The sequence below is a fragment of the Lutra lutra genome, chromosome 9, assembly GCF_902655055.1.
Source record: "Lutra lutra chromosome 9, mLutLut1.2, whole genome shotgun sequence".
NCBI lineage: Eukaryota > Metazoa > Chordata > Mammalia > Carnivora > Mustelidae > Lutra > Lutra lutra.
This window is the reverse complement of record NC_062286.1, coordinates 120,644,023-120,660,426: the sequence shown is the minus strand read 5'-3', so window position 1 is coordinate 120,660,426 and position 16,404 is coordinate 120,644,023. Positions and strand designations below refer to the sequence as shown.

The 16,404-nt window shown below is 50.4% G+C and overlaps 1 protein-coding gene across 2 annotated transcripts in view; it reads left to right on the top strand.

The window, feature by feature from the left end:
* The window catches only part of LOC125108918 (ubiquinol-cytochrome-c reductase complex assembly factor 1), a 96,915-nt gene extending 89,438 nt beyond the window's left edge, over positions 1-7,477 (top strand). For both annotated transcript variants that reach the window (XM_047745376.1, XM_047745377.1), the window contains exons 9-10: positions 2,917-3,030; positions 6,007-7,477. In XM_047745376.1, the coding sequence (XP_047601332.1) occupies positions 2,917-3,030; positions 6,007-6,141 (249 nt within the window). In that variant the 3' untranslated portion in view covers positions 6,142-7,477. The remainder of the gene's footprint in view (positions 1-2,916; positions 3,031-6,006) is intronic.
* The last annotated feature ends 8,927 nt before the right edge of the window (positions 7,478-16,404 follow it).

The following is a 16,404-nucleotide window of genomic DNA, read 5'->3' as shown; positions in this document are numbered from 1 at the left end:
GCTTAAAATGTAACTCTCCAGATATTCTCCACTTTTAAAGGCCCCTTTCTCCTAATGCTTTCCGTGACCTCTCTAGATCTGTGTTAGTTTACTCTGAATTTCAGCCTCATCCACCCATCCATCCATCCATCCATCCATTGAACGGGTATAAAGTGCTTACCATGGGGATGCGCTGGGAATATATTGGTGAATAAGACAAACATGGTGTGGTTCTTTGCCACGGGAGCTTACCTTCTAATGGGAAGATAGACAGTAAACAGGTAAACAAGCAAATATCTAGTTAGGGATACAATGTCGTAGCAGCTAAGACAGAAGAATGAGGAGCCAACCGTGTCCAGTCTACCTTGGGAGCCTCCCTCTACCGATGGGCAGTTGTTCACTCTGTAGGACTTGGTCCTGTGCCGGCGGGTGCTAGCTCGTTTCTTCAACTAGATGGCAGGCTGCCCGTGAGCGGAGACCGTTTTGCTGTGATACTGTTCTCAGCGTCCCGCTAAGCACGTAATGGTGTCACAAATCAGTCTCTGAGACTGCCGCTCCAAACCTCAGCCATAACTGGGACCCTCAAGGCACAGGCTTCCTCCCAATTACTCCAGACCTAGGTGTCTTAATCTCCGGAGGGATGGTTTTTTTTAGGTGTGTGTGTCGTGAGGGAATATAAGCAGGCGCCCTAGTCGATTACCGAAACATCGCTATGCAAACTAATATTTGGCTTCCAAGCACCCTTTTTCCTTTCCTGATTTCTCTCTCACAGACCAGTCTCCCATTTGTTTTCACTGACTTACTAGCAGTTTGGTGGAAAGAAGGCTGAAGTGGGGCTCGTTGATTTATTCAGCCAGTTTTTATTGCACCCCTCACTGTCTGCCAGGTACCATGTCCTAAATAGAGCTGGTCAGGCACCGTCCCTTGACCTCACCAGTGCATTCTGGTCCTGAGTCTGCTGCCAATTAGCTAGATAACCTCTAAGCCTCTGTGTACTTATCTTCCAAATGGGGATAATAATATCTATTCTTCTGGCATACGTAGTCATTAGGAGCCAGGTGTGTGAAGGAACTGACAGCCTGGAACAGTCAGGTGTTATCACTGTTGATCTGAGTCCTGAGTCATCCTTTTCTTTCCGACTGATGGCGGACTTGCCCCTTCCCAGCCGTCTCCCCCCGCTTGCCAGAGGTGCCTGCTTGCAGCAGGCCGTGGCTCCCAGGGCTTTCGCTGTCCTGCGCTCTCTGTTCATTCTCTAGGTCCTCATGACACCCGCTCCCACTGCTGGTCCTTCCCATGCAGCACACGTGGGTCACTGCCAGCAGCTCCACTTGTGCCCAGGGCACTTCAGACACAGGCAGGCTGTTGTGTTAGCAAATAGCTTGGAGAACGGTGATGTGCCTGAGCTTGTTCTTGGGCCCTGTCCCCATCTGCCAGAAGAAGCTGGTTTTCCTGACTCAGCCATTGTGCCAGCACAGTCTCTTAAGCCGGGAAATCAGAGGGATGTTTAGCAGGGGCATTTGGACCAGGTTGGCTGTTTTTCCACCAAACTGTCAGCACCCCATCCTGGACTTGGCCCTTCGTGGCAGAAGGCCTGGAGTCAGACCTCATATGCCACCGTGTCCCAGAGGCCAGTGAACAACATCGCACTGAAAGCATGATCTGGGGTCTTCAGAGCCTGTGACGGCCGTGATCTCTGAATTCGCACAACAGCGCTGTGGGCTGGGTCTTACTGTGCTTGTTTGGCTCATGAGGAACTGAGGCTCAGGAAGGGCTGGTGGCTTTCCAAGGGCCACACAGCTGTCAAGTGACAGAGCTGCCGTCTGAACCTAGGTGGTCTGATCCCTAGATCTCACTGTTGCTTCAGCTGTAGCCACAGCGGCCTGCCAAAGCAAGCTCTTGATTCTTGTATCTGACATGCTACACGTAACAGAATGCCTGTACCTGATCTCACTTTTATAATGCAAAGATGCTGTATGTAGAGCAAGCACTTCGGTCTCTGTTTCATAGATGATTAGTGAATTGTCCGCCACCTCTGAGCTTGGTAGTAGCCGAGCCAGGACTTGACCGGCCTTCTGATTTATAAGTCGGTGCTTTGTCTGGTTCCACATTAGCATGGCACCCGGACAGAGCAGCTTCTTGGGGCCTTTCCCTTCAGTCACCCTCCCATCCCCTCCCCTTCCCTTAGAGGTCCAAACTAGAAAATGGCCCTAGTCCATGGCCCAGGTGCTGTTAGTCTCTGTGATACTTGATATCTGTTCCTTCTCAACAGAGCCCTCCTCTGTGCTTCAAAAGACAATATTAGACATACACACGTGCACACGGGCTCTGCGCATTCCCTCTGGCCTGTGGCAGTCCTGCTAAACAGCCTGTTCCTCCACTTGAGGCAGGGCCAGCCATGGCCAACCCAGAGATGGGTGATAGTGAGGCCAAGGTGCCTGGTTTCCTCTCCCTGAGAGCCATCTGCCTTGCAGATATGTGCCTTTGGACTAGGAAAAAGGTGCAGTCTATGCCCACCTCTGTTTCTGGGGAAAAAAATACCCACCCACAATACTCTGTGCCCATTCCTTGCAGATAGCAGTAGGAACACTGTATCACCATTTCTCTTCTTGGCTTCACAGGTATTGCTGGGTCATGTACGATGTGGGAGAGTGTTGAGAGCTGTGGCCTGGGAGGGCAGCCAGACATGAACCCCATCTCTGCGTTAATCTTAGCCAGTCACTCAGCCCCTCTAGCTTCCATGTCCTTCCTCTGCATAAAATGAATGAGTTGGACCAGATGCTGGCCCTACGACGTAGCTGCCCTGTTTTCTCTCTTGTAGTGTCTGTAAGGTCTTTCCAGTCCGATTCTGTGGTTGCCAGCGTGTTCACACTATCCCCAACTTTTGTAGGTATGGCTCTGCCAGACTCCCTGGAAGACAAGTTATACTCTCTTTTCCAGGGGATCCTTTCAGATGACCATGGGCTGGCTGCTGCACTTTGGAGAACCTTCTTCAACCAGAAATGTGAAGACCCCCGGCAGCTTGAATTGTTGGTGGAGTATGTGAGGAAACAGGTGAGCAGCCCTACCCCTCCCTTCCAGAGGCTCACAGAAAGCAGGTCTTTCTGAGGTCTGGAGATGCTGGACTTTTCAGAGGATTGTGAGAGGTCGAGTTCCCAGAGGCCAGTCTGAGGGAATTCTGACCACATCCTGTCAGCAGCAGTGCTCGTGAAGAACACCTTCTGTGTGTCCGTCCAGCCGTGAGCTAGGCTGGGAGAAGGAATGGGGTAGAAGCAGCAGCTCTGAGGAGTCTGCTCTCACAAACTTAGGCATTCATTCACTACCTGTTTTTTGATTTGCCTGTTACGTGCCCAGTGCTGTGCAAGACCCCAGACACACACAGTCTTGTAGGATATGGGAATGGGGTACAGTGTAGTTGCCCACTGTAGCCCCCTCTTTCCCCACTTTGAAGCTCCAAGGTTCATGTTTCCTGCTCCCGATTTCTAGCAGGACTGGGCTCCAGGCGGCATTCCACGGGCGTCCCTCGAGACTCTCCCCGCCAAGTGCTAGCCACAATCAAGTAGGGTCCTTCTGCTTCATTTGCCACCCCTCGTCCGCCAGGGCTCCCTGACACCAGCGCCAGGGCTCCCTGACACCAGAGTTTCTACGAGAACTCCAGAGTGGGGACTGCTTAACTGCATCATTTTCCTTGAAACCATGGCTACCTCAGTCCTTGATCTCTCTGTCCCCCTGATCTTGTACTGATGGGAAACCCATACTTTATAGATGAGTGAACTGAGTGGCAGAGAAGAGGAACATAGAGGCTTTTCCAGGGTCTCCCAGTGAGTCAGCCCGCACAGCTGGCCTACAACCCCAAGTCGGTGATTCATGTAGCCACTAGAGGCCTTAGCTGCTCCAGACGGCTCATCAGCTCAGGCTGTCCCATGAGTCACACCTTTGCTTCATGGGCCTGGCCCTGGAGCTGAAGGGGCCTCACCCCACAGTTATTCTCTTACTCACCTGTGTCCACGGCCTTCAAGCTTTCAACAGCTAGGGAGGGGAAGGCCAGGCCCCAGCTCTTAGGGAGAAGACAGGGCCAGCAGGAGCAGCTTGCTGATTGCTGGAAAAACCACACAGTAGGGCTCCTCAGACCCAGAGGGTAGAGAACCCCAGAAGCCAGGACTTCTGTTTGATCATTCTTCAGATCTGCCAGAGCTGGGAGAAAGCACTGTGGCCAGAGGACTCCACCCAAGGAGAGCTCTTAAGACTCACACTGTTAAAAAAAAAAAAAAAAAAAAAAAAAAGACTCACACTGTTGACTGGCCTCACCGTCAGACACAAGTAGCAGTTGGCAAAGCAAATGCAAAAGCAAAGCAAATGGTTTTCTGAGAGACTGGCTTAACTTTTCCATCTGCCATGGTGGGCTTGTGCCAGGGGCCGCAGCAAGAGTGCAGCTGGGACTTCTCCGAGAGCCCCCAAAGAAGGGACTGTACATCAATCCCTTAGGAGTCCCCATATTGTCCAGTGAGAGGCAGGCAATAGGGAAACAGTGATGGGGCTCTCTTAGGAAAGCAGGGAGCTTTGATGGGGACCTGGTCCTGTCAGCAGAGCTTATGAATATGTGCTGTGCCGGGGACTCTGTTGAGAAAGCAGAGATTCATAGGACCCAGACCTGCCCTCGAGCCGACTCATGGTTTGGTGAGGAGAATAGTCAGGCACAAGGCTAATAACCCTGGCATAAGTCAGTCTGTGAGGTGATACAGGTAGGAACAAAATACTGTGAAAGGCTGAAGAAAGGCAAGACTATGAGCGAGTGGATCAGGAAAGACCAGGAAGCTGGGCCCTCGGCAGACTAGTCCTGCACCGCCATGATCCTGGTTGGTCTGGTGGGTAGCCCAAGGGCCAGTCAGAGGTTATGCCGGGATTTTCAACACAGAAGATGAGCAGAGAGGTGGCATGAGGCACAGAAATGGAGTTGTCGGAAAGAGGAATGTATTTTAGGCAAGGTATTGGGTCCGTTGCTCTCCTTGTATTGGAAGACAGCAGGACGTGTGGAAATATAGACCTGAGGTGTATGTGAGAGACGGGTTGAGTTCAAGGGTCAGCAGCCTGAAGGTGACAGAACAGGAGTGAAGGAATTCTTGGAAGAGGGAGAAGATCCAAGGAACTAGGATGAGGCCTCTGACTCCTGCCCCTTTCCTCCCAAACGCCTTCTCACCCCACAGTGGAGATTCATCTTTGTGAATCCAGTGCCCATTCCTGATGTGACCCAGCCCTCCCCTTGATTTGGCCTGTCCACTAGAAAGCCTTTCTCATTCTGCTGTTCTTACTAGCAGCAGCCGGGGAATCCTCCCAGAGACTTGGCCACTCATTAGATCACCTGCCTCTTGCTGAACCGCTTAGCCTCACCTCCCTTGCAGCTGCTCTCCGTTCTCCATTGCAGGAAAACTCCCCCCAGCCGGCCTCATGGGTGAAGCTGGACCCACTGGTCTGCATGGAAGCCCGCTAACTGTGGGGTTAGAGCTCAGTAGAGGCATACATATTTAAAATAAAAAGTTCCAGTGACTACAGTGTACATGTACTGTATCGTTTAATCTCTTCATGAGTCCTGTGGGGTGCACATTACTGTCCACTCTCTCAGACAGGGAAACTTAAAGCTCAGAGAAGGGAATTGGCTCACCGTGAGTAACACCACCACCCTGAATGGACAGATAAAACTCACATACACATCCCAAGGACATGTCTCCTCCACTATAGACACCCTAGAAAGTTCTTGCAGTCCACAGAGTCGGGGCTCGTGTGTCTGTCTGTTCAAGGGCATGACGGGGAGTTCCCTAAAGTCTTCCCCATGAGGTGCCCCAGTAACTCATTTCTTCCAACCCACTGTAATGAAATAGTCTGGATGATCAGAGACCTGCTGTCCTGGGAGCTGGGATGGTTGGACCTAATCCCCCAAAGTCCCTCCCCGTCCTCACCATTCGAAGACTGTTTCCTTATACGACTCTCCTGCCCTTGTCCCTGTCCTCTGTTTCCCCGCTCCTTCTGTTGCAGATGCAGTACTTGGACTCCATGAATGGGGAGGATCTGCTGCTGACAGGGGAGGTGAGCTGGCGCCCTCTTGTGGAGAAGAATCCTCAGAGCATCCTGAGGCCTCATTCCCCGACTTATAACGACGAGGGTCTTTGATGGGCTGGTGTCTCCGCACAGCTGGCCAGCTGGCTTTGAGGAACTGCCAGGAGAGAGGTGCTTGTTTGGCTCAGAACCCTGCAGAAAGTGGCCTGAACTGACCTGTGAACAGCATCTGTCAAATACCTGACTCCATTTGCATTGATTTTCCTCTTAGTATGCCCAGGAGTCTGACCTGGTGGGGTACAATGCTGGGAAAACCCTTAGCTCTTCTGAGGTATCCTCCCCCTCAGGAGAAGCCTGGAGCAAGAGCTCCCCAGCACACTCTCCTCTGGTCCCCTCCAGTAACGATGTGACTGACAGCTTTCCCCAAAGGCCGCAGAGGGATGGGGATAGGTTAGCAAGGGGACACTTCCACCAAGAGCCCACCATGGCCAAGAGGCAGTTTGGCCTGCTGCTGAGTCAAGACGGGTAACCATGCTCTGTCCTCCGGCTTTGAGCCATGGGGTTGAGTTGGCCATTAAAAGAAAGAGACTTATCTCTACCATGGCTCTTCTTTATTCCCGGGTTTTTAGAAACTTACCTGAGATGGCAGTGGCCATAAGCTGAGGACCGCCCCCCAGCTCAGTTAGAGACAGGCGGGCGAGAGGGTCTGCTGCTGCTTTTGTCTCCAGTTCATGGAGATGTCCCTGTGATGGCCAAGCCATAGCCTTGCCAGGCTCCATCGTCTGGGACCCAGAAGCCCTGGGGCTTGTCCCATCCTGCGTCATTTGGAGAGAAGCCCCAAGAACACTTCCCCACTGAATGAGGGGGAGGAACATGCTTTTCTTTCCTCTCTTGACTCCCTTTATGTGAGATACTGAGGAGAAGAGATCCTTTCTGGCTTCTTTGTACCAACCCAGGGCCCAGCCCCATGCCCAGCTTTCTAGCCCCATCCCAGCTTCTGGAGCATGTGCTGCAGAGCCAGCTTAGTCTGTGCACTTGGGGGTCAGTCCCCTCCTTCCTGAGTGTGGGTCAGCTCTTGGGGGACTTTCTTTGAATTAAAGACAGGGGGCGGGACCGTAGTGCCCCTCCTTCCCCCATCAAACTTCCTTCATTTAACTTGCTATAAAATGAGTCATATAAAGAAATTCTATATGGGTGAGGTATATCCCACTTCTGTGAAAACATTACAAATCAGACCGCCTTCTCTGAGTTTAAGATGCTTTTGTTGCGAGCGGAGTTCTAGAGTGAAGCCCCCTCTGTGTGTGTGAGATAGTAACACCTTGTAACTCATTACAGCTGGGCACTATTTACATAAACCAGAGTTGAGCCAGGCAGGAATTTGCTGATTAATTTATTTTTAATGGAGTGAAGTATACCATGCACCAAAATAAACTTTACTGTGTGTACCTAACTGCTCCTGGAATGGATGGAAAAATTAATGGAACAGATTTTGGCTCCCAGCTCCACACATTAATTCATATATAAAAGTTATTTGAGCCTTAACCCGTTTGCTGCCCAGGGCAGCTCCCCAGCCACAGATCCCAGCCCACAGCACAGTTCAGCTACTGGGCTTGCTGGAGAATCACGGAACTGCACATTGAGAAGAAACTTTAGAGGTCGCGAAGTCCAGCCCGGGTCCAGAACTTGACTCTCCTTCTCAACATCCCGGTTGGCCTCTGTCCACAAAGGCCGTTTATGAATACATCTGCCTGCAGAGCCCGGTCGAGTCTCTGTAAGCTGAGTACTCGTCAGACAGCACAGCTTGTAACGCGTAGCTGCGTTTGAAAGAACCGAATTGGAGCTATCAGGTCGGGGATGTCCCAAAGCCCTCACTTCCAGGCAGTTGGCGTCTTTCACCCACTACACAACCTCCTTTCCCCTTTAAGATACAATCCAGGCTCCTGGAGGCTGCCAGGCTCATCTTAATTTGACCTGTTCTTGTGTCTGAGTCTCGAATTCTTTTCTTTCTAACCAAACTGGACTACTTGGGGTTACCTGAAGTGATCACCCTGTATGTTTCCTCTACCTGGAATCCTTGCGTCCCCATCTGACTAGAGAAACCCCATGTGTGCGCGCATACCTACCTCCCCAACCCAGCCTTGTCCGCCCCAGAGGCGAACTGTGGCTGACCTCCCCACCCTCCCTCCTGCGCTGTGAGCTCCTTCAGAGCGGGCACTGTGTTTGGGTCAGTCACCTTTGTTTTTCTAGCACCCCAGGAGCGCCTGGCTCACAATAGGCATCAGTATAGGCTTGGACAAATGAAAGAAGGAATGCATGATTAGATCATCCGTCGATTATCAGTACAAGCCCCGCGAAAAAGTCCCTTTCTGGATCATTCTCTGACCTGCAGTTCAGCTTATTTTAACAATTCAGTACAAAGTACCTCCACTGGCCTTTGCATAGGCACGAGAGCTAAATGTTCATTCTGTAGCTACATGTTTTTCTTTCTCTCTCTCTCTTAAGTAATCTCCACACCAACGTGGGGCTCAAACTCGAAACCTGCAGACCAAAAGTCTCATGCTCCACTGACGGGGCCAGCAAGGCGTCCCTGTAGCTATACATGTTTGTACTATAAATTGTTATTACACAAAACAAGTGAAGGACATTTTTGCCCTCAGGGAGATTGCTCTTTAGAAATAATTTTGTCATTTATTTTTACTTCCAGAAAAGATCACAGCAAATCAAAAGACACAGTTATAGTAAAAGTACAACATGATTAGAACAAAGTTTAAAAGATAAGATGCAAGTATTGGGAGGTGGGAAAGGGAAATAATCATGTCAGAAAACCTGTACCGCTAATAACCAATTTTCATGGGATTTTTTGGGTAATTTATAAAGTAGTTTCAAGATATTATCTCAGTGGTCCTGTAAAATAGGTATCCTCATCATTCTTAACCCCTTTCCACAGGTGAGAGGACCAAGGCTCAGGTTATCCAGCCTCAGGAAGAAGGGGCCCAGTGTGCCCCCGTCCCCATCTTCCAACCCCAGGGCCCTTGCTCTCTCCCCATCCCACACTGCCCCCCACAGGTCAGCAAGGAAATCTGCACCCAAGTATAATCAAAGGCAGAAATGGGAGTCAAGGTTCTAAGCATTCTCATTGTCACATAAAGGAAAGTATACTTATTCACCAGAAGAAATGTTTCAGAGAAGAAGGTATTATAGGGATGTGAAATGAGAAACACCAAACACTGCAGTGAATAATCTCTAAGATTTCAATTTTGCCTATAAGTTTGAGAACCATAAATGATTGCTGTTTCTTACCTCAAGCTGAGATTAAAGCCAAGGCCCCAGTTCAGCCAGTATTTTTTGCATTTCTGTTCTGTCAGACACTGCTTGGTATTTTTACTTGTTTTAATCTTCAGTGACAAATCTGTGCGGTGTTACTAAGCTCCTCTTTCATTGACGGAAATTACATGAAGCTTGGGGCGGTGGGGGGCAGATTGACTCTGCATGCAGAGCTCCCAAGTCCAGTGCGCTTAGTTTCAGAGAAGGAGTACTGGATGGAGAAAAGGACCGTGTGCTACACAGTTAAAAAGTGAAAGGACACCTTCAGTGATACTCCAGCCACATGGGCTTGTGTGGACACATTCTTGTACTAACAGGAAAAATCAGAACAAGGGGGTTAGACCTCAGAAGAGCCTCGAAGGGAGTCGGGACATAGAGGATAGGCAAGGTTTAGGTAGGTGGAAAGAAAAACAGGAAATGGGGAGCTGCCTGGGGGAAGGCACAGAATAGGAAGCTGCTTCAGACAAGTGGACCAGCTGAGTGGTTTGTTAAGGGCAGAAAAGGTTGTAGGAGAACTGGGTGGGGCCATGAGTAGGGAGAAAGCTGGGTAACTCTGCAGCTGGCAGGCATTCTGGGTAAGGACAGAGACCTGCTGGGGGTGAAGATGTACAGCCGTGTGCAAGGTAGATCGGCTCAGTCAGGAACCAGCTATCTAGGCTTAAGGGGCTGGGGGGTGATTGTAGGAATTCAGAGGGAAGCTCAAACCCCAGAAACATTGCAGAGAAATCCTGGGGACTTTGATACCTCCCTGCACATGCAGCCTGAAGAAAGCCATCTGGAGCTCTCCTGGGAACCAGGAGATGGCAATGTCAGGCAGAAGATGGAAGCTCAAAAAAAAAAAAAAAAAAAAAAAAAAGAATGCCCTGTACTGTGTTTTTTCCAAGTGCCACATTATGCTATGGGATAGACAGGGCGGGGATTATTGCCCCCATCATGCAATAGGGGAACAGGTTCACTGAGAAGAAGCCGTGAACTGGTACAATGTGACCCTGTAGCAAAGCTGACCAGTCTCCTGTCTTGAGCCCTACTCTATTGCTTTTGGTGTGTGTTGGTTGTATCTGTATGGGAGCCAGTCTGGTGGAAGGTGCCCCAGGGAGGGCAAGAGAGGAGCTGGATGTCAGGGGATGATGAGGGTGGAGGGGCTAAGGACTTTGGCTTTGCCTTTCATGTAGAAGGGGCACTTGAAGTCACGAAAATGGATGAGCTCCCAGAGGTGAAATGTAGAGGGCTGGCCAGGGACTAGGATGGGTGTGGGAGAAAGCATCCCAGGGTGGGTGGTGTGGGGACAGGAGGGTAGGATGGTTGGGGAGAAGTAGGAAGAGCAGGAACCAGCACAGGAAGTAGAGGTTGGAGTAGAAGTCAAGGGAGAGGAAGCTTCCAGAAGGAGGACATTCTTAATGCTGCATGCTACAGAGTTGGGGCCAGGGAGTAAGTGACTGAGGCTCGGGCTTTAGAATATTACAGGAACAAGACTTTTAGAGAGAATACAGAGATTGCAAAGGGTTGAGAAGGCACGGTATGGCAGTGGCTGTGGTATCTTGGTAGGCGCCTAGCTGAAAAGAAATGGAGAAAAATTGGGCAGGAGTTAGGAGAGTAGGGTAAGAACTACACTTTTTTTGCAGCATGGAAGAAGGCTGAAGATGTGCATGGGGGTGAGGAGGAGCCTGACCAAATGTAAAGCAGTCAGTGGAGTAGGAGACCCCGTAAATGTTAGGTATCATTAGATCCCTTTGGAAGTGGGAGCCTGGCCTTGAGAACAAGGGCCTGGCTTTGGAGGGGAGGAGGGAACTTTTTCCTATGACCAGAGATTGGAGCCAGATGGGGACAAGGGATTTCTGAGGTGAGGGCTGAGGGGGGAAAGGCCAGTCCATGCTGGTCTCGATGCCCAGGGAACCTAGAATTATTGGCCATTGAGGTGAAGGGGAAAGGAAGGCAGGGTCGGGGGAGCTGGCAGGTCTGTGGGCAGAGAACAAGACAGTCCCAAAACGTTTGAACTCTTCCCTTGGGAGCAGTCCTCCCGTACTTACTCTGGTTCTGCCCTCTTATAGCCATCCCACAGCATCCCACTATGCCTTGCCCACCCCCACCACTGGGTTTGGGCTTAGGAGAGGATAAGCCAAGCCCCTGGCCATGATCCTGTGCCCATTCACCCCTGCCCCTGTGTTAACCAGCCATCACAAATCATCTGTGGCTTCCAGAAGACTTCCCTTGAGCCATGCCGGTGAACCTATTCACTACTAAGGGGAGAGAAGGTCCTAGAGATCCTGACTGGAGAATTCCCAGGAAGGGAGTCTTCAAGTACTGACCTGTAATATCAAAAAGTGATGGGGGGGAAAAAAGGTGATGGAATATATGAGTGCTAGAAGAGACTTGGAGACCTCCAGCCCAGCCTTCTTAACATGGACCACACATGGGAGGGTGTGGTCCTGAGAGGCTCACTCAAGTATTCACAGTTGTGAACCAGAGCCACAGGCCTGTGCTGGCTTGTTTCTTCCCTAAATTTATCTCTCTCTGTTGACAGAAATGGCTCCTTCACCTCCCAGTCACCATCAGAGAAAAAGCCTGCCGCAGGGCTGTGCCCTCGTTGGGGATGGGGAGGTGGAGACATGGTTCCTCTAAGGTTCTAGAATGGGTCATGAGCTCTAAACCTCAGAGCACTTGGTTTATACCTTGGCTTAACCTGTGGCTTATAATTATTTATGAGTCTTCCTTCCCCACTAAACTGTGAGTTCCTCCAGGGCAGAGACCAAGTCTTACTCATCTTTGGGACCACAGTGCTGGCCTAAAAGAGGCATTAAATACATGTTGGACGAACTGGATGGACAGAGGGAGAGGAGGGGTGGGGATAGGATGGGGAGGGTGAGGAAGCTAGACCAGTAATGTTGGGGGCTTAAGAGATCATTAGATAATATCTCCTCCCAAGTTCAAAATGAACTGAGAAATAAGACATAAGAGACAGACAGACATGAAAACTGTTTTTTTACCAATATTTCTGACAAAGCTGATTAAAGAACGTAGTTTTTACTCTGGTCAAATGTGGTTGTTAATAACCTTCTAAAAGCTTGCCTGGGTGGCTCAGTTAGCTTATTGTCCAGCTCTTGATTTCAGCTTAGGTCATGACCTCGGGTTTGTGGGATTGAGCCCCAGCGTCAGGCTCTATGCTCAGCCAGGAGTCTGCTTCTCTCCTCCTTCCTCTCCCTCTGCCCCTCCCCTGGCTCTTGTGCACGGGCACTCTCTTTGTCTAAAATGAGTAAATAAGGGGCACCTGGGTGGCTCAGTGGGCTAAGCCTCTGCCTTTGGCTCAGGTCATGATCTCAGGGTCCTGGAATCGAGCCCCGCATCAGGCTCTTTGCTCAACAGGGAGCCTGCTTTCCCTTCTCTCTCTGCCTGCCTCTGACTACTTCTGATCTCTGTCATATAAATAAATAAAATCTTTAAAAAAAAAGTTTTTAAATGAGTAAATAAATCTTTTTTAAAAAAAGATTTTATTTATCTGACAGAGCACAAGCAGGTGGAACGGCAGGCAGAGGGAGAGGGAGAAGCGGGCTCTCCGATGAGCAGAGAGCCCGATGTGGGACTCGATCCCAGGACCCTGGGATCATGACCTGAGCAGAAGGCAGAGGGTTAACTGACTGAGCTACCCAGGTGCCCCTAAATCTTAAAAAAAACAAAAACAAAAACAAAAAAACCTCTTAAAACTAACCATGCTCGCCTCCACACCCCTCCGAAGAGCAGACCTCTCCCTCCTCATTACAGGGACAGAACTTCCTCTAAAAGTTTACCTTGTAGATCAATGAAGAATATGCTATCTTTGCCTACAACAGAACAAAAAAAGAGAGAAGGGGTTGGGGATGGAGCAGAAAGATTCAGCCACCTTCCATGCCACCAGACAAGCCTCCTCCCTTGGACTAGAAGGCTGAGTGAAGAGGAAAGGGGGGGGCAGTCCTCTCACACCTCCCCCTCCAGGAAGGTAGAGTGGAAATTCCCTCCCTGTATGGGAACACTAGTGGGGACAAGTCTCCCCCAATCAGATGGGATAGGTGAATGAATGGCTAGAGGGGGGTTGAGGGAAGGAAGACGCCGTCATCACAAGGTTTGCAGGCTAGAACCCAGACATAGCTACCTGTCCAAGATAGAATGCCCAAATCCTCATTCCTGTGATCTACCTGCCAGAATGCTCATCTGTGTAGGAGAGTGAGGAGAGGACCTTGCCTCCTCTGAGCCGGAATAAGAGACCAAATCTCAGGGGCGCCTGGGTGGCTCAGGTCTGCTCTGCTTTCAGCTCAGGTCATGACCCCAGGGTCCTGGGATCGAGTCCTGCATCGGGCTCTCTGCTCAGCAGGGAGCCTGCTTTCCTTCCTCTCTCTCTGCCTGCCTCTCTGCCTACTTGTGATCTCTGTCTGTCAAATAAATTTAAAAAAAAAAATTTATTAAAAAAAAAAAAGAGGCCAAATCTCAGAGCCACACTCCACTGACACAGCCAGAGGGCCATGTTCACATTCAGAGCCGGCCTTCGGTCTAGAAAGGGCAGCAACTGACAAGGGGAGCGCCTCTGGTTGCTGCTTCTTGTGTCTTTAGGCCTCCACCAAGCACCCACCCTTTCATGGCCTGAGAAAGCTCTCGAGTCCAGCACGTACTGAACTACTCCTCTCAGGCACTTACCATAGAAGAGCCCATTTATTCCTCGCAAAGACCTGGTGGAAGAGGTGATGTTGGTCCCATTTTACAGATTAAGCCAAGGTGACTCAAAGAGTTGTGATTGTTCAAGGTACCCATTATGTTCCAGAGCCGGGGGTGGGCGTGGGGGCTCCTGAAGGCCTGTGCGGTGCTCCAGAACAGAGGACCACACCCATCTGGGTTGTTTCTGGAAGTCTAGTGCTTCGGGCCACTCTCTGCCTGGGGGGCTGCTTGGTAAATAATCCTAAAACACGGCTCTAGGAATCTTGCCAGCCTTGCACCATGGTCTGTACAATGAGAGCCAACAACTTTGCTGGGCCCTCTGCAGAGTGTGGCTCCAGATGGCCTTTCCCACAGCTGCCATCGTCCTTCACAGCCGTGCCCTCGCCCCTCTAGTCCTCCTCCTGGGAATGCCCTGCTTGTCATTTTGCACAACTTCCAGTCTTTCTCATCCTTTGCTATCTAGCTCGGGGACCCCTCACCGCATGTTCCTGGGTCTTTAACTCCCACGTCACTTCACCTTGATTCAAGGGATTTGGGCGCACCATGGCTCTCCTATCCCTGGCGGCTCGACCCGGGAATGTTGTCTCCAGTGACCCAGAAGTGCCACATGAAATGTATGTGCCAGTGTTGGCATTGGAGCAGCCTGCAACTGACCATCTACAGCCCATCCCCTGCTCCTACCATCCCTAATGTGACAATCACCTGTCCAGGCACCTCTTGGCTTATAGGAGACAACAGACAGGGTGTCTGGGTGGTTCAGTCATTAAGCATCTGCCTATGGCTCAGGTCATGATCCCAGGGTCCTGGGATAGAGCCCCGCATCGGGCTTCTGGCTCCATGGGAAACCTGCTTCTCCCCTCCCCCTCCCTCTCCCTCTTGTGTTCCCTTTCTTTCGCTGTGTGTCGCTCTCAAATAAATAAGTAAAATCTTAACCAAAAAAAAAAAAAGACGACAGGGCTAAATGGCCCCCAGGATGGCAGAATGATGCCAGGCAGGCGCCTGATACATCTCCTGGACGTGACAGTATTTTTCGTCCTTTTAATAACAGTTATTAAGGGGCCCGTGCCAGCACTCTGCAGCCAGGGGCTGGGCTTTGCTATCTGTGTGCTCCTGTCGCGTTGGGTCTCCGCCTGAGGCCCAGCCGGAAGGCCAGGATACACCCCTCTCCCCTCCCATGGCCCTTTACCTGGTCAGCCTGTAGGAAGGGTGGCTAGTCTTGCCACCTGGGGAGTTTGATTTGATTTGCACGCTTTCAGGATCAGGATGTCACTTCAGTCTGCGCATCCCTGCCTTTCTCAGTTGAGCTCCCTGTACCAGATTCCAGTGCTAGGGTCCAAGACCTCCACTACTGCCCAGACACTCATGCACATAGATAGCTCTGCACCCAGACGTGCACACAAGTGCACAGACACTGACGCGTGCACAGGTAAACACGCACTGACAAACTACTTAAAAACAGCCAAGCAGACATGCAAACATCAGAGATAGTATGTACACTTATAGACATGCACAGGTACGGTTATGCATGGGCATGTGTAGATACGTTGAGTTGGGCCATATGAAATTACCAATATTCAGTGTTTCCTTCCTTCCTTCCTTCCTTCCTTCCTTCCTTCCTTCCTTCCTCTCTCTCTCTCTCTCTTTCTTTCCTTACCAAAATAGAATCTTAGAGGTACCTGGCTGGCTCAATCTGTAGAGCATGTAACTCCTGATCTCTGGGTTGTGAGTTCAAGTCCCACACTGGGCGTAGAGCTTACTTAAAAAAAAAAAAAAAAAAAAAAAAAGATTAGGGGGTACCCAGGTGGCTCATTTTGGTTAAGCATCTGCCTTCAGCTCAGGTTGTGATCTCGGGGTCCTGGGATCAAGTCCCCATATCCCACATTAGACTCCCTGCTCAATGGGGAGTCTGCTTGTTCCTTTTTCTGTGTCCCTTCCCCTCACTCGTGCTCTCCCTCAAATAAATAAGATCTTAAAAAAGAGAGGATTTTTTTTAAGATTTTATTTGAGAGAGAGCACAAGTAGGTAGAGCAGCAGGCAGAGGGAGAGGGAGAAGCAGCTCTCTGCTGAGAGGGGAGCTCAATGCAGGACTCAGTCCCAGGACCCTGGGATCATGACCTGAGTCAAAGGCAGCCGCTTAACCCACTGAGCCACCCAGGCAGCCAAGAGAGAGGGAGAGAATCGGATACAAACATGGCCATGGAAGGAAATAAACAAAAATCTAGAGCCAAATTTGTACACCCACACTTAAGCAGCATTATTCACAATAATCAGAAGGTGGAAACAACCCAAGCATCCCCCAGTGGATGAATGGATACGCAGTGTGGTCTCTACACACAATGGGATATTATTCAGCCTTAAAGAGGAAGGAAATTC